This window comes from Thunnus albacares, chromosome 9 (assembly GCF_914725855.1).
Source record: "Thunnus albacares chromosome 9, fThuAlb1.1, whole genome shotgun sequence".
Lineage (NCBI taxonomy): Eukaryota > Metazoa > Chordata > Actinopteri > Scombriformes > Scombridae > Thunnus > Thunnus albacares.
Window position 1 is genome coordinate 7613036 of NC_058114.1, and position 18144 is coordinate 7631179.

At 39.1% G+C, this 18144-nt stretch overlaps 1 protein-coding gene across 1 annotated transcript in view; it reads left to right on the top strand.

Annotated features, from left to right (window-relative positions):
• atp11b (ATPase phospholipid transporting 11B (putative)) overlaps positions 1 to 18144 on the top strand; it is a 57195-nt gene that overhangs the window by 18446 nt on the left and 20605 nt on the right. Inside the window, exons 8-27 of the mRNA XM_044360729.1 lie at positions 1419 to 1466; positions 1750 to 1814; positions 2268 to 2349; positions 2432 to 2582; positions 4273 to 4470; positions 4579 to 4737; positions 4849 to 5036; positions 6367 to 6435; positions 6600 to 6673; positions 6932 to 7035; positions 7750 to 7931; positions 9980 to 10183; positions 10895 to 11048; positions 11171 to 11273; positions 11369 to 11514; positions 11916 to 11975; positions 13267 to 13394; positions 13754 to 13892; positions 15873 to 15938; positions 17020 to 17123. Coding sequence (XP_044216664.1) covers positions 1419 to 1466; positions 1750 to 1814; positions 2268 to 2349; positions 2432 to 2582; positions 4273 to 4470; positions 4579 to 4737; positions 4849 to 5036; positions 6367 to 6435; positions 6600 to 6673; positions 6932 to 7035; positions 7750 to 7931; positions 9980 to 10183; positions 10895 to 11048; positions 11171 to 11273; positions 11369 to 11514; positions 11916 to 11975; positions 13267 to 13394; positions 13754 to 13892; positions 15873 to 15938; positions 17020 to 17123 — 2424 coding nt within the window. The remainder of the gene's footprint in view (positions 1 to 1418; positions 1467 to 1749; positions 1815 to 2267; positions 2350 to 2431; positions 2583 to 4272; positions 4471 to 4578; positions 4738 to 4848; positions 5037 to 6366; positions 6436 to 6599; positions 6674 to 6931; positions 7036 to 7749; positions 7932 to 9979; positions 10184 to 10894; positions 11049 to 11170; positions 11274 to 11368; positions 11515 to 11915; positions 11976 to 13266; positions 13395 to 13753; positions 13893 to 15872; positions 15939 to 17019; positions 17124 to 18144) is intronic.

The window sequence follows — 18144 nt, forward strand, 5'->3', positions numbered from 1 at the left end:
CGTAAGTACACATAAACGTACTGTATTTACATGCACCCACAAAGGACTCTCCCCATAATCAAACAAAAGTTACGATTAAAGTAATTGTTACTCAGCATCCATGTTTAATATCTTGAGTCTAAATTAGAACAGTAACAGTGTGAATCTGACGTGAGGATGTAAATCACGCCGCTCGTGTGCGTGAATGTGCTTTCTGCAGTAATCAGAATTTTTTTAAACATCACGAAAACAAGAAACCTGATTTAAACTTAGAATTAAGATTAATCTGGTTAGATTCCTACTAAAGAAACCTGATTATATACATTCAACTTGGTTTCTAATGAGGTTATTACATGTGTGCATGTGCAAGAAGTCAGTTTCCACTGCTGAAAGTAGACTTATTTGTAACTGTTATCTTACTACAGAGTCTATTCTCTCAGTACTCTAGTTGTCTGAATGCTCCAAAAAAAACTTCCTCAGGCAGATGTATAAAAATATAATACACTTAAAATATGCCACCCTTGGTTAAAAATATGTCAAGAGATCTGGGAGAATTCTGATACTGGCCAGTGTCACACTAAAAATAAAAAATAAAAATAAAAAACAGTTAAAAAAAAAAAGTTCAAAAACAGTTTTTTAAAGTATGGCAAGTTGAAATGATGTCCATTAGTGGGATGATGTATTTATTGTGCTCCAAAAGAAAAAGGTGATTTGTTCACTTGTTAAAAGATTACTTACAATATTTAGAAGACATCAGAAAACTGGACCTACTTTTACCAGCAGTCTGCTCAGCACCACTTCAACACAGAAATCCCCCCAACTCTGCCTGGAGTCCTTTTATATACAGGGTTGTCTCCTCCCATTGGATCATACCACCAAACTTAAACAGTTAACACTGTAACCACTGTTATCCAGCACACATAATAAACATATTGACACATATTCAACACATTTATGCCGTGTTAAGCATTAATTAAAGAAAATATCATAAACATTTCAGAAAACTCCTAATTAGAACTTCCTCTCACTGTGGCACATAAATAGTGCTTTTAATATATTGCACTAATGTTAAAGTACGGAAAATAATTCAAGAAAATAAATCAATTTCTCCAACTTAAATGTTTGTGACTTTTATTTGCTGATGGGAACAAAAAATTATAATATATAGCTCAGGATATTGCTGTATGTGAAATATTAAGCGTGTGCACCCACTACACTAGGCTTAGTATACTTCCTGGCTACTCTCACTGTTTCTAGTCACTGCCAACAACAGAGAGTCTGTCGCACCAGCTGCAGCAGCCGGGTTATTGAAGTGCGTGTAAAGGGCTTTCTCGGATTTCCTGCCTTTGCCTTATGTCTTCCAGTAGCCCGGTTTTCTGCATGAATGCATAAACCTTGTTGACTGTCTCTATCACTCCAATGCCTCTGATGTTTTACAGGTTTGTGGGTCGGATTACAGTGACTCAGCAAGGAGAGGAGATAGTCAGGTGAGACCAGCTTTATCTAGCCGTAATGGCTGATTGTAAAGCGTTGAACATGAAAGCGTGTCATATGTGAATTTAGTTGTTCATGCACTTTGCAAGTTTTTAGCAGAGCATCAAGTGTTTTATCCCTATTTTAAAACATTTTAAAAAACTATTTTTAAATCACCAAACACTGATTCTGAAGAGACTAAGGTGTTTTTGACTGTTTTTTTAGTTTGGATCGAACCTTGCAGCAACATCCATCTTTACTATGTATTCATGTTGTGTGTGTTTGCTTTTATGTCAGACCGCTGGGTCCAGAAAACTTGCTTCTGAGAGGAGCCAGGTTGAAAAATACCAAAGAGATTTTCGGTGAGTCAATACAGTCAGACTCAAAAGAAATAGTCCTGCAAACCAAACATCCACGAGAGGGGAAGCATCCAGGGGGGTAAATGATTGCTTAGAGAAAGAAAGATAAAAGATAGCTGCTAAAAAGAGTCACATTGCACCTGTGACACAAACAAGCCAAGTTCAGTGGACGTTATGGGCTGTACAAGCTACTCATCATCATATCGCTGAGGTCTGAAAACCAAAGATTGAGCAAAGATTGAATTTCATCTGCAGGTTTTATTGCATAGAGAAAATGTCCTGATGTTTGATTAATGTATAGACTGGTATAAGTGGTTGGCGTGTAGATCTACCATGGACACATGGATGGTTTTGTTGTCTAAATTCTCATGACTTCATGCATACGTTTACCAGTGAGGTAACGTGCTAATCCTCCACAAGCCTCGTGTAATACTTTAACCAGTTGTGCTGTTGCAGGTGTGGCGGTTTACACAGGGATGGAGTCCAAGATGGCCCTCAACTATAAGTGCAAGTCCCAGAAACGCTCTGCAGTAGAGAAGTGAGCATTTTCTGTTGCCAGTGAGAACATGCAAAATATGTTGCTTTTAAGATACACTTTTAATATACATTCTCTTCTAAAGGTCCATGAACACCTTCCTAATCATCTACCTGGTCATCTTGCTGTTCGAGGCCATCCTCAGCACCATCCTGAAGTATGCCTGGCAGGCTGAGGAAAAATGGGACGAGCCTTTCTACAACCAAAAGACTGAACAAGAGAGAAACAGCAGTCCGGTTAGTCCGCTTCACGTCTAGCCTCCAAAGAATGCATTCTTACTGGTTTGCTTTTGTGTACGTAATGCAGGCTGTCAGTCCCGCAGATAAGATGAGGTGAGATTTTAGCCAACATTCCACTTCTGTCTTTCTTTTTTACCTTTATGCAACATGCACTTCCTTCCACTTTCATATCCTCACCGAAGAATAATGGCCTTTTTCCTCTCTACTTCGGATATAAATTAATGGAGAGAGTTAATGAAGATGTAAAGATGAGGTCATGCTTGAATCCATATCCACACACATAGTCCTAGAAGGGTACAGGTAGGGCGCTTTCAGCGTGTCTTTTGTGACAAGGCATAAGAGAGGAAGTGCCTTTTATTGGGCCAGTCTGCCGGCCTATCAACCTACCTGCCAACACTAATCAGTCAGAGAGAACAGCACCCTCTATGTATTGAGACAGAGAGGAAGAAAAATTGGAATTGTACACTAGCTGCTCTTCTCCCTCGAGACAGAGAGAGGAATACCTGCAACAGATGAATGGGTTTATTTTTCGATTTAGAATAACAGGTGCTCCAGAAACCCCCCCCCCCCTGGCATCGCTACAGTGTGTTACTTCGACCAATGATTGCATGTCTCCACATCCCAGCTCATGTTATGCTCCCTCCTGTGTCCTGGTCATCTACCATTTCTTTAATAGTCTGAAAATGTTCTAAATTTAAGGCCTAAAAGTCCAAAAAAGATACCCACTTTAAATGTATACCTTTCATGACAGGTCTTTTGTTCTAGGTTTGTTGTGTTGTATATGCTAATGTCACTAGCTTTATTTCTTGATTGTGTTTATTCAATTTAGCAAAGCTCAATTCTAGGTCAAAATGGTCGTAAATTTGGCTCTTGTAAAAGCTGCGTCTCAGTCTGTGGTCCTCTCTCCCTCTCCTTTCCTGTCACAGAAACTAATTAACTGCTTAATGGGAATGAATTACCCTGTCTACTTGGATTTAAAACAATGTGTGCTTGAAGCATCAGCATTTGGTGCGTGGCTTCGATTTATATCAGGCAAATGTCTTGACAGGCAACCTTGTCAGTCTTTTTTCCTGTTTTTTTTTTCCTAAACTATACAGTGTGACCAAAATTTTGTCATTAGTGAAAAAACTGAACGTTTTGATGAAAAGATGGAAAATAAAAACACTTTTTCAAACAAAAATGTCATTTTACAAACATTGGACATGCCATTTCTTCAAATTCAGGCACATACAATTGTTGTTTTATCTTCACATTGCTAAGTGCCTTTTTTAATTTCAGAAATGGACAGACACTAAATAACAAAAATAAAGATTTTCAGAATCCATTCTGATGAAAACTGGCCTAATTAATGTAATTCATTTTGGCTTTTGAAAAGTCCATTTTGGAATTGGTGGAAAGTCAGATGAAAATATTTTTACTTTTACATATATTGAGGCGTTTCTACTTGTGTGCAGACTTACTTTTCTTGCCTTGTACCCATCATCATCATCATCTCCTCAGTTGTTTTTCTCTTTTCTTTCCCTCACTTCCCTCACTCCACTCTCCATCTGTCTTTTTGTTCTCCCTCCAGCTTTTGCACTGTTCGCATTTGTTAACCTGAAGAAGTTCAAATTGGTTTGTCCTCATCGTATTACCTTCCTCTTGTCCTTCATTCTAATGAAATTCGCTCTGATCTACCTCCCTGCAGATCTTGAAGTTCATCTCAGACTTCTTGGCATTTATGGTCCTCTATAACTTCATCATCCCCATCTCGCTCTACGTTACTGTGGAGATGCAGAAGTTCCTGGGCTCCTTTTTCATTGGCTGGGATTTGGACCTTTACCACGAAGAGAGTGACCAGAAAGCTCAGGTCAACACTTCTGACCTTAATGAGGAGCTGGGGCAGGTATGGAATAGAAGTGCAGCGTACATATTCAACACATAAAATGTTATCATAGTATTACTACTAGTAAAACACAACGTATGTGAGTCTGTGTGTGCTCCTCTTTCCTAGGTGGAGTATGTGTTTACTGATAAGACGGGTACGCTGACGGAAAACGAGATGCAGTTCCGCGAGTGTTCAATTAACGGAATCAAGTACCGCGAAGTTAACGGCAAACTTGTACCAGAGGGACTGACCGACAACTCACCTGATGGTTCTACACCTCACCTGGTAACTGGCATATAAAATAAATATCTAAATGTAAAAATTATGAAAAAATATTACTTGTACTTGTTACCTTTTTCACCTCTCATTCTTCCCTCTCGTCGCTTCTCCATCCAGACTGGTGAGGAATTGTTATTTCTCAAGGCGGTATCATTGTGTCACACGGTTCAGATCAGCTACGATCAGCCAGACTGCCTGGTCGGAGGAGGAGACCCGTTCTCCCACGCTAACGGTTTCTCTTCCAACCACATGGAATACTACGCCTCTTCACCCGATGAGAAAGCATTGGTAGAGGCAGCAAAGAGGTAACGTTTATGCAATGAATATCAGGTCATATTTAAGACCTGAAAAAAAAAAGCTTCAAGAGGTAGAAACTTAGCGTTTGAAAGCTTAAAATCTTATAAAAAAAAGGTTTTGCAAGATTGAAACTAAGTTTTGAAGGCTTGCATAATGTTTTGATAGGCTGAAAAAGTGAGTTTTCATTCCTCACAACTGCAATTTTGTATTTGTCAGTGTACTCCCGGTGTAATAGTTTGTACTCCAGGTTTGAATCCTCCTAAACGGTGATCTGAAAACTGTTGCACGTATGTTGGGGAAAAAGGTTTGGAAACATTGAAACTTGAGTTTTGAAAGGGCGAATCTTTATTTTGCAACTTTTGCAGATGTACGTTCGCACCGGTATTGCAGGCTGTTCTTTCAGAGCTGAGTTTACAACACCTGCTTTTCAGAGATTTGCCCACACAGTTGCGAGCGTGCGAGTCACGTGATCTCTGGCAGCTTTGTCTCGCAGCTCCGGTCTGAAACTCAGTCTGAGAAACAAAAAAAAAAACTAGGATCCTGGAGGCGGTGGCATTACTGTGCAGAATACGGCTCTAAAGGGGTTAAGTTGTAGCCAGACACTCCTCCAGTTTGAACAGAGGTAGCTAAAGAATCTGATGCTGAAAAGCTGTCCGGTCGAACAAAAAAACATCGGAGAATAAAGGATCCACAAGGCTGTGAAGAAAATTATGAAGAGATGCGGGTGTCTGAGTTTTCAATAGATTGCTCAGGAGCACACCTCTAAAATGTCAGATAGCGTTTGAAAACTTTAAGGATCCGTGGCGCATGAAGAGATCCTGGCTTCATGCACCATGTAGTTTTCAAACCATCAAATTTAATTTCGTCAAGCTCCAAAGGTTTGCACTCATGACCCAGTGCCTCCATGCTCCATTGAGCCACAGATAGTGTAACTGTTGATATAAACTGAAAGGACAGACAGTTGGAACTCTAACTTCAGTAATGGCTGTTTAAATAAAAACACAAAGTTAATGTTCAAGCGTCAACGTAAAACTTCAACCATCATTGTACAGTGAGTAGAATAAAGTAGCATATCAGACACCTCTGGTCAGATGACATAAACATGTAGTAGGGATTAGGAAGATGAATAACTGTGTCAAATAAATGAATGATTGAATGGCCTTAGAGAGCACCGTAGCTAAAAGTTAAAACTTTTTTTTTATCTTTTAAAGACTCTGTTACCTTCAGAAACTTTTAAACTTCAAATTGGATTCTCACCCGGTATTTTAAAGGTCAAAATTTTTCATTCTCTAAAATCTAACTGTAACAACTGTTTTTTTTTTTTTTTTCCCCTCTCAGAATTGGAGTGGCCTTCACATGCTGCAGCGGAGATACCATGGAAATCAAAACATTCGGCAAGTCAGAGAAGTATGTCTCATTCTGTGTATCTCTCCATTCACACAACTATTTTTGACCGCTTCATAAAGTTACTCATGAAGGATCGTAGAAATGTAATAACCAACCGTCAACTTGTATTTATTAGTTCCACAGCTCCATTTAGCGTTAACGTTTGTCTCTCTGCGCTCTCTCAGGTACAAACTGCTCCATGTGTTAGAATTCGATGCTGATCGCCGGAGGATGAGCGTCATACTACAGAATCCCTCAGGTAGTACTACTTTGAACTGTATTTTTAGCTTTACTGACCAAATAATCATTATGGTCAAACAAAAAAACATGCAGGGTGACTCATAAAAAGTAATTTAATAAGAAATAATCACAATTAAAACACAGTAAAGGTGGTTTGAATCAGATTTTGCATGTATTTCATTTTACCTGTAGCATTTTTCACAAGGTATATTTAATATTTTTGTATATGTTAACATACTAACTGCTTTCTTTTTGCATTTTTGTCTCGACCTTCAAGGGGGCAAAGTGCTGTTCACCAAGGGAGCAGAGTCAGCCATCTTGCCTTTCACTACCAGCGGTGAGATTGAAAAGACGAGACTGCACGTAGACGAGTTCGCCTTGGTGAGAACGTTTTTTTTTTTTGTTTGTTTTTACAAAGCTTTTTGAAATGTGTATGTTGCACATGTTTTATTTCGTTAAGAGACACAGAAACTCATAACGCCACACTTGCCTCTTCAGATAATTTATTCACATAAAAATTCCACTTAAACTTTATAGTGAAACCTTCAAATATCTGTCTCTAAAATGCCTTTTGGTCCATATGTTGATAATTGTGTGTTTCTGCGTGCGTAGGCCTGGCATTTGGCAGCATTGTAGTGATTACTTTTGGCTCTGTCACTCTCTGTTTGCATTAGACTGTAAATTCTTCACCAAAACAGCCACGTACACATACACACACACATACATACACGCACACACACATCCGGCTCCCACATCATGTTATTGGACGTCAGTACCCAGGAGTCGGTGCTCTGGACTGGGTTGATTTGTGGTCGTCTGCCCCTCAGGCTGGTTCTGTGATTTAAAGCCATGCTTTCATAATTTGTTTTTCTGTTCTTTCTCTCTCTGCTTCTGTTCGTCTCCCTTCTCCTCCTCCTCTCGTTCAACCTACATCTTCCCCAACCGACCATCCTCTTGACATCTACCTCACCTTATCACGAAAACTTCCTTTTCTTTTTCCTTCTCTTGTGTTCTTCATTTAATATCTTTGTATTCTCACTTGTTTTTTCCTGTTTTTCTCTACCCATCACCCACCCTCCTCATTCCCCGCTGCAGAAAGGTTTGCGGACCCTGGTGGTAGCATGTCGCCACTTCAGCCCAGAGGAGTACATTGATGTGGACAGGCGTCTGAACAGTGCCCGCACCGCGCTGCAGCAGAGAGAGGAGAAACTGCAGGAGGCCTTCAGCTACATAGAGAGAGACCTGCAGCTTTTGGGAGCAACGGGGGTGGAGGACAAGTATGGACACTTAAAAATAAATCGGAGTGTACTATTGTTGTCCTTCCCGAAAACCAGCTGTCATCACATTCATACCTCATCATTGATGCATTAGTCCATAATTTCCAAACAGATTTGCTTTTATTTAACCTCTGTGCTAGCCCCTAATACAGTTTAGTACTGCATGTATGATGTATGTAAATTGATGCATATATATATATATATATATATGAACAGGTGGATCCCGAAATACGCTTTCAAAACACGCTTATTCGCTTCCTTGCCCAGAGTTATAATGCTTGTGTCTGTATGCTAAATATGAACGTAATCCAGGTGATTAGCTTAGCGTAGCATAGCATAAACACTGGAAACAGGGAGAAACTGTTAGCCTGGCTCTGTCCAAAAGTATAAAAGATCCACCTAGCATGTAACTTGTGATGTAACATGTTATTTAGTGTGCGTTACATGTGCTCGTAGGCATATTTTCTGTTATGCTGAGCTTTCGTCTGCTCGCTCTAGCTTCATATTCAGCATTCAGGCCAAGAGAGTGAGATTGATCTTCTCATCTAACTCTCATCAAGAAAGAGTATTGTGAACTATTCCATTAAAGTAAAGTCAGTCAGTTCAACTGTCCAATCACAATGCCATCCAACATACAGTATGATATAAAATTATGTATGTTGATTTTTTTTTTTTTTTTTTTACTGCGTTGCCACTGGCAATGAGTAAATAACATATAGTTACTCTTGGGATAGTCAAGTCAAGTCAAAGTCTATTTATATTATGCCCAAGCCCATGGGGTTTAACAATCTGTACCCTTCACATGGTTAGCTTCAACAACAATTTATGTAATTTTATACCAGGTTGACAATTTGCTTTGTATGGTTCCTTTGCATTTTTTTTATGTTCTGTTAATAGAAAATATAGAAATTGGCTTTTTTAAGTCATATACTCCATAAAAAACAGCTGCTTAGAGATACAGAAGTACAGTAAAGCATAGAAAACTGAACCAATATATTAAATGTTGTAAAAGTGTTAAAACTATGCAAATTAAAAATAGTTTGACATAAAAGAAAAACTGGGGCATTACAGAGCACAAGGAAACACGTGGCCAAAAACGGATAAATCGGGATGGGGGGGGGGGGATCTTCAGCAAATGGATAGTCAGTGGGGAGATGGAGACGTCACCTCACAGAGCCTCGCTGGAAATGAATGTTGATATGTGTTTGCATCCGCTCACCATCTGCTCCTCACATAAGCCTCTCGCTTCTCCCACTTCATTTATCTCTCTGTGCTCTCCTTCTCTCTCTCTCTCTCTCTCTCTCTCTCTCTCTCTCCTCCTCCTCCTCTTCCTCTCTGCTCTGTTTCTGTATCTGGAATGAATTCCTCCTCAGGCACACATGGTCACAATCAGATGATCTCTATTACAGAAGAGAAGACTAAACCATTTCTTCTTTTTTGCTTTAGTCTAATAACGTAAATCCGATAGCCGTGATAATATTAATTATATTCAGTGTCTATTAACCTTTTTATAGGAATATTAACTGTGGTCAGACAGAAATTGGATAATTACTGTATTCTCATAAAATCAGTGTTTTTCTGCCATTTTTTTTACCCTCTTCTTCTCAGCAAATGGAAATAGGATGGGCACCCTTAGGAGGCAAAGAAACTCTGACTCAAAGTTCAAACAAAGTTCATTTAAACTCTGCCTTTACTGAATATCTAACCATGAGGCTCTTTTTTTTTACAAGGTTTATGGGTGAAAAGAAAATTAAACATGAACTAGTTACATTAGTTTTGCAAGTTCCATGCAGGAGCAGTTGTGTATTTCTCTATAGAATTTCTCACTATCATATAAGGTGCAGTTCAAACACTTGGGTATTGAGATATTGCCAGTATAATGTACTGAGTTGGTGCTTTGATTAATGGCTCACTAATAATCTTTTAGGGTTTGACAACATTAAGCCTACAGCAATAAAAAAAAGTTTGACTGTACATAAGAAACAATGAACACCTTGAGCGGAAAGGGTCGTATATTTATTCTGTTTGTCTCTCCCTTGTCTCCTCAGACTCCAAGACAAAGTCCAGGAGACCATTGAAGCTCTGCGGCTGGCGGGAATTAAAGTATGGGTGCTGACGGGGGACAAACATGAGACGGCGGTCAGCGTCAGCCTGTCCTGTGGTCACTTCCACAGAACCATGAACATCCTGGAGCTCCTGCAGCAGCGTTCTGACAATGAGTGTGCCGAGCAACTCCGCAGACTGGCCAGGAGGTGAGTGTGTGAGAACTAACGTGATTTTGCTTCTTACTGTGGGATCTATATGTTTACTTCAACGTTTTTGTTGACAGTCTGGACTTAAACTTGCCTATAATTGGGGGGGGGAAGTAAATATACTGTATTTCAAGAGGGCAGGGCCTGTAGCGTATGTTTCTGTAGAAAAACTTAGTCAATGCTGTAGTTTAATAAGCTGGAAGCATGAAAATCAAGAATGGCTTATTGTGAAAAGAGTTTGTCACATAAGCGCCTGCTTTTAACATGCTTTTAAGCACCGTGAGCAAAGTTTGATTGCAGGATTCAGCAAAGGAGGCTTTATTTGTTATATGCTGAATGTAGATTACTCTCATAAAGGCCATTGATAAGCCATTGCTATAATGACAAAAAGTATGTTTGTGTTACTTTGTGGGATGGTGTTTTGGTGGTTTTGTGGTTTTCCCACCACAAACTTTGCATTAACTGAGGAACCTGAGAAAGAGCCTGTCAGAATTTTTAACATGCTCTATATTGATGAATCTATAAAATATGAAGAGTCTGTTTTAAAGTAAAACATAAAGTATCTGTGTCAAATAATAATAAACAAAAAAATCTACTTATAAAGATGGCAGTAGACAGTAATTTATAATAGTTGTCTTCATTACTCTTTTTACCCCTCTCCTCTCTTATTCCTGTTCTTTTCATCTCTCTTTCTCGCCATGTGTTCCCCAGGATAAAGGAGGACCATGTCATACAGCATGGGTTGGTTGTGGATGGGGCCAGTTTGTCTTTGGCACTGAGGGAACACGAGAAGCTTTTTATGGAAGTGTGTAAAAACTGTTCAGCTGTGCTGTGCTGCCGCATGGCCCCACTGCAGAAAGCGAAGGTACCGACCTCTGCAACACACACACCACCCACCCCCCGAACTAATGTTTTTAATTCATGTTAGACTTTTTGGACAGTGCTGCGTTGATGTGATGGAACGTCAGAAAACTGTGTTCTTTCCAGGTGGTGCGTCTTTTAAAAACATCTCCAGAGAAACCCATCACCTTAGCTATCGGGGATGGAGCCAACGATGTCAGTATGATACAAGAAGCCCACGTGGGCATAGGTAAACACTCTCCACACAACCACACAATATGGTCTCAGACTCTATTCCTGCAGTGTTTTTTTTTCTCCAACATGTGTGTGTACATATGTCTCCAGGTATCATGGGGAAGGAGGGTCGTCAGGCCGTGAGGAACAGTGACTATGCAATTGCCAGATTTAAGTTCCTGGCTAAACTACTGCTGGTCCACGGTCACTTCTACTACATTCGAATATCTACGCTTGTACAGTACTTTTTCTACAAGGTAAGACGTTGCTATGGGTACGAAATGTTCTTATACTTTATATGCACAAGCTTTAATAATGATAGCTATAATAATTTGTATTCATATAGCATTATTTGAAAATACCGGACCCACTCATCTTAATTTCTTTTTTAGGAATTTAAATGCATTCTTAGGACAGAATGATTTATTAGTAGCTCACAGCTCAGCAGCTTTTCAGTGATACACTATTTTCAGCTTTTGGGTTTTGGAATCACCTTGTCACATATTCATTCATGTAATACATTCTCAATTACAGAAATGGGTTTTTGCATCAGCTGTTAACAAGATTTTGTAGACATGCTTTACACCCCAAATTTCAATAGTCTTCTTTCACTGCAATGTTTTTAATGTTTCTTTCCTTCACTCTTTGTTTTTTGTAGAATGTGTGTTTTATCACGCCCCAGTTTTTATACCAGTTCTTCTGTCTGTTTTCACAACAAGTAAGTTTCACTCTTCGTCTCTTCCACTGTCTCATAGGGGTGGGAATCTTTGGTGTCCGATTCAATTCAGAATTGATTCTCTTTGAATAAATAGAAAAGGAGGCACAATTTTCAATCTCTTGCTCCAGTTTACTGTGTGCTGCACCATTCAATGCAATATGAAACATAACTGTCAGTTAAGATAAATGGTCCGCAGCCTTTTTTATTTTAAAAAGTTAACTGCAATAATTAGTGAATTAATTCATTTGAAAGCATCTTACAGTCTCCTGCCTGTATGAGAATAACAAACTGAGAGGGAGGCAGAGTGCTCCGCTGTGCTGTTATTAGCGTCATGTCTCCAGCAGTAGAGAGCAGCCTCTCTGTTGCACCGTTAGCTCCGGGGAAGACATCGCCGTCCAAGACGCTGAGCGGGCTCAGGGTGTTTGAGGTGAAACAGACTGAGCACCGAGTTATGTTCTTCACCTCAGAGTTTGTTAAAGTTGTTTAAGTGCTACAGTGTCTGTTCTCGGTCTCGTTTGTTACTGCTGGAGCTGCTCCGCTCCGCTAACGCTAATGCTAACGTTAGTCTCTGAGTGACAGTATAGAAAGTATTCATAGTATACTTCGCATTCATCTCTTAAAGGTAATTATTTAATCATCAAATTAAAACATGTTTGCAACCGCTGCCTTTTGTTAAGATGAGTTACAAGACAACTCTAGAGTTTGATCGCTGTAGACTGTCCAGGTGCTGCACTGCCCTCGCAGTTGACTTCCGCCTTTTTCGTTCCGTCACATCACGTTATTAACTAACATTTAGAAAATCTATTTTTAACATTTGTGAATTGATGCAGAATTGTCTGCGTTGCGTCTAAGAATTGATTTTTTTCCCCCCACCCCTACTGTCTCATATGTCATTGTAGCTCTGTTTGTGGTTTTAATGTTGCAGTGTCTCACTGTTTGGCCATTTTGAAGTTGCTTCATAAACTGTATTCTTAAATATACACGTTTTTTTCCAAAAGTAATCCTGGGATGAGCCAGTTTGATTTTAATTAAAAGGCTCGAGAAGCAAGAATTTTATTTTGATTCAGTCATGACTTGTACTTAATGGTAGGAGTTGTTTAGAGTTGCTTTAATATTCAAATGTTGAATCCTCTACTTTGCATTTTAACTCATCATATATTTATGTGAAATAGTGGTTGCTGTTACTCTTTTTTACCCTGCATATTTATATACTTGATCTCTGCCCGTTTTGTTTAACTGAGGTCAGCCAATAAGTAGGTGCTGAGTGAAACTCTGTCTCCGTCCTTCCTAGACTCTGTATGACAGTGTTTATCTGACGCTGTACAACATCTGCTTCACCTCGCTGCCCATCCTGGTGTACAGTCTCTTTGAACAGCTGGTCCATCCACACGTTCTGCAGAATAAACCAGGCCTGTACAGGTAAGATACATGGATTCATGTTGACTGATTATAGGATATTTAAATCATTTGTATGTTTAACTGCCGATAATAAGCAACAAAACACTAACAGAAATGCCGTTTGATTTGGTTTTATGCTATATCTACATGCGCAATTTTGACCTGCTGCTTTACAGCAAATGGCTAATAAGATATTTATGTAACATTTGAAATAAGATCAAGCAGAAAAACAAAGTTTGAGTTTGTTGATATATGCATAATATTTGATCCATAATTCATTAAAACATTTTTTTCGAACTAACTCTGTAAATAACCAACTATTGAGCTACAGTAAAACATGAAGGTGAAAAACAAAAAAACAACATGTTTATATCTCACAGAGACATCAGCAAGAACTCTCTGCTGTCTTTCTGGACGTTCCTGTACTGGACTCTGTTGGGCTTCTGTCACGCCTTTGTCTTCTTCTTCGGATCCTACATACTGATGGGAGAAGACACCACGCTTATGGGCAACGGGCAGGTGTGTGTTAGTGTGGGTGTGATTTACTGAATGTTTATGTTTTCTCTATTGTAGAATCCCTAGAAATGCTGAAAGGATTTTTTTTCCAGTATTGAGTGTTATATAGAAACAAATGCAGGACAGCCATGTGTGTGCGTGTGTTATTATGAGTAACTGTTATTGATGGGGTCGGTTGCCTGCTCGTGTTTCTGCATTCACTCCTTCCCTTTAACTCTCTTTTTGTCTCACCTTCATCCTCTCTTTTTGTTTGCCAACCTTTTATAAAAATCCGTTTGTCTCTTATTACTAATTACTAGCATGAATGTCATTCACTTGTTAACAAGTAAGTTCTAATAATTTTGCCTTTTCTTCTTAAAACTTTGTGTCTCTGATCCTCCATGAAATCTGTTTCCTTCTATTTCCTCTCCTGCATATCTTTCACTGTCTTTCGCTTTGTCTGAGATTTGGTATTTCAGAAAGAACTCTCTCTCTCTCTCTCTCTCTTTCTCTCTTTCTCATCTTTTTCTTCTATCTTTTGTTGATCACTCTTTTTCCTTCTGCCTTCATGCTGTGCATGTCTTCAGATCTTGCGAGCTAACAGGCAGCTGGTAAGAGTCTGCTCTACAGTCGAACACATGTCTCCGTAGGGGGTTAATGAGAGGACTATCATGACTCCTCTACATGTTTTTCTATTGGCAACAATTCTGTAGAATAATACAATCTTTTACAATTCTGAATGCCACACAGGTTTTGTTTTCCTCTTTCCAAACACTGAAATGAGCTGTGTGTCGGCAGTTATAAAACATTCAGTGGCTCATTGATCCCCAATGATTCTGGAAAACTATCATTTTTGATTCCATCATTTTCTCTCGATGTTAATTTAGTGTTCAGTTCTCACTTCCATGTCTCCTCCTCCTACTATGCAGTATTATTAATCTTCTGTTGAAAATTTTAAGAAATGCTGTATTAATTTACTATGTCAAGCACACACAACAGCCATATAGTATATAATAGATTTGTCTCATATGCCATTTTTAAAAGTTAAGAGCATATAATTTGGACCTTCCTGTGCCAACTAACTTGATTTTGAATTGACATATTTACAACTAGTTAGATTAACAGGGGTCAGCTCATACTTTCAAAGAAAGTAAATCATAAAATACAAATAATAATTATTAATACGAAGCAGAGTTTGTAAAGCACTTTGGCACAATGTTGATTTGTGATATAAATGAACTAGAACTTCAATATTGTTCCTTTAACAGACCCAGAATTATCGTCTATTTCCTTTAGTGTCTCAAGTACATCTTATACTCCGCTCGCTGTTAGTTTTCAGTGCTCAGCCTCCAGCAGGGTCCTAAATTGGCTGGCAAGAAAACAACGCCCCCCCACAGCTCTCAACCTATAAGTGGAGTGATTCTCATAGCAAGCGGTGGAGCTACCAGAAGTAGGCTCGCAGTCGGAGGGCGAGGCCTCATTATAGACGCCGCCATAATACCGCACAACTTGTTAACTGAGGCCGATGCCTGCTGGAGGTTTTCTCTCCACTCCTACATCTGTAAACTCCAGCATAACTAACTTCCAACTTTTATCCACATCTGTGGTTTGACTTGATTAATGATAATATATTATCCTAGCAAGATAATTTATAGTATCAAAGACAGCAACTTTGGCTGGCACTTTTGGTATCCACTATTCATTGTAGTGAATTGCCAACAAAGTGTCTTAGATTTCTATTTGAATGATTTGCAACCTGTTAGTAACCAAATAGTGCTGAGTCAAAGAGGCAGGGGTAACATCATGATTATCAGTTTATTCTTGACAACAGGAAGAGGAAATTGCAAGTTATATAAACAGGTCGACTACACAATGATCTTACCATATCATTATATTGCTATTGAGTGAGTCCCTGCATGTATAAATAGACACTATTTCACTGTTTTGTTGCCCCAGTTTAATACTGTTGACCGTTTTACTAACACTTGTATATCTGTTTTATAGATGTTTGGGAACTGGACCTTTGGAACGCTGGTCTTTACTGTCATGGTCATCACTGTCACATTAAAGGTAAATTACACCTATATATTAAATACTTATATACTGTCATTGTAATATTAGCATATGTAGTTTTTCTATAATAGCAGTAATTTATGGCAAACTGAATTTATTATACCTGCTCACCACAAAACAGCTGCAGTGTTTCCCCTATAATAGTGCAGGCCTGGCGGGCTGCCTGGCCAACAAAAACCCCCGCCAGGCCAAAAAAAACTTTTTTAAATGCCAAAAATAACGCCAAATATCCATTAAATCGGAAATCAATAGCGTTTTGGAGCCTCTGAGCAGGGCTGTTTTGAAATGCGAATCAACGTCTGTGTTGTTGCCAGAGAAACTGCAGGTTGTGCAGCTAGCTAGGAATAGTACGCAAGCGAGAGAGCGACCGTCAGAAAAGTGACGGTGAACGTGAGCAGAGCCAAACTTCTCCTCAACCTAGAGGAAACACTGAGCTGAGATCCACAACAGCCAAAGTAAACATGTCGCTGCATCGAGCATCTAGCAAACTGAAAACCCAGCTATTTTTGTCAGAAGTCAACCAAATAAAATGTTAAGGATGAACGAATATTGGACTTAGATTGTCAGATGGCCAGAAACACATTTCGATAGGATGCTCATGTTGCTCTGTCTTTGCTGAAAGTAGGCAGTTGTTTTCAAACTTCTAAACTATAATCCTTTGATAAACTGACCATATGTCAGCATTCTGTTTCTGCAAGTTAGGTTTTTAGTATTTCTGTCCATTTGAAGTCGAAAGCTTTAAGCTGCTTTAAGATGATGGTTACTGTGTGCACCAGCAGAAAGCTGGGTAACACTTTTTGGTTCACAGGGACACACTAGCATTGCTTCTGTTGTAATATGAAATACAGTGCGTTGTGAAGTATTAGGATGATGTCAGTGGCCATTAACTGGAGATTACTTGTCACAGGTTGGGGTCATGGTCTTTTTTACAGCACTAAGGTAGATTGCTGTAGTTTATTGATGGCTAACCTGTCCCTGTATCAATGTTTTACACCTAGCTTTTTTCCCTCCCCCTCCACTGTGTATGTTACTGTGTGTGTGTGTGTGTATGTGTGTGTGTGTGTGTGTGTAATGGCAGCTTGCGTTAGAGACTCATTTCTGGACATGGATGAACCATTTTGTGACGTGGGGCTCGATCGCTTTCTACTTCATCTTCTCTCTCTTCTATGGAGGCATCATCTGGTAAGAACAGCGTCTCAGTTCAGCTTCCTTCTCTTTTCTTTCTTTCTTTTTAAACTGAAAGAAAAAGCTTTGCCGTGGTATACTGCGGTCCCCTCGCTCAATCTATAGACCGCTGCACAGAGCCTTTTCAACACACTTAAAATGAGTTCTTTACATTTGTTAAAACATACGCTGAATAGCCATGGAGCAGGATTACATGTAGAATGAACAGCATGAAGGAAGTAGTTGTCTTCAATAACACACTTGCATTAAAAGTTTTAAATAAAACATGCACATTGCTCAATATACAACTATGCTAGTAATCAGTTACTACTTTGATAGTTAATATATAAATATGGAAAATAATAGTAAATAGACTGTATATAATGGGACTTTTGTCTGCCACAAGCTTTTCTGAGCTTGTCAGCATGGAGTTGCATATGAAATGCCTAAAGAAGAAGAAGACAACAAACAAATCTCTGCATCTAAGGATAATAGGACCATTAGACACACACTGTTTTGTCTGGCTCTCTGACAACCTCATTTTAACATACTGTGATAGAGGGATTTGTTGCTCACAGTATTAAAATATTTTTCTCAAGTTAATGTAGTGTTCATCGTTTTTAGTAAAGTCTCATTTAAGATCAGCTGCTTGAAAAAAAAATTAAACAAACACACGTTCTTACACGTACTTTCAATTGAGCGTTATTAGGCGGATTTACACCAGATTTACCGACATTGTCGCCTGGCAGAGAAATCCCTAAAGCTTCGTTGGCAGTCAGCAGTGATTATCTGGAAGCCTGTTGGATTGATCAGATCAATCTTAACCACTTAACCCAGTCCAGACAACTCACAGACTGGTAGGAGCCATTCTGATAATATTGGACCATATTTAATATTTGTGGTCTGACATCTGCGCAGGTCCTTAAGTTCTGTAGTGTCTGGAGGCAGCGCAATAATTCCAAAAAGTGAAGCCAGTGAGATCTGAATTTACAGTTAAGAGGGCAAAGTGAGCCACCCACCTCCATAAATATTTTGAAAG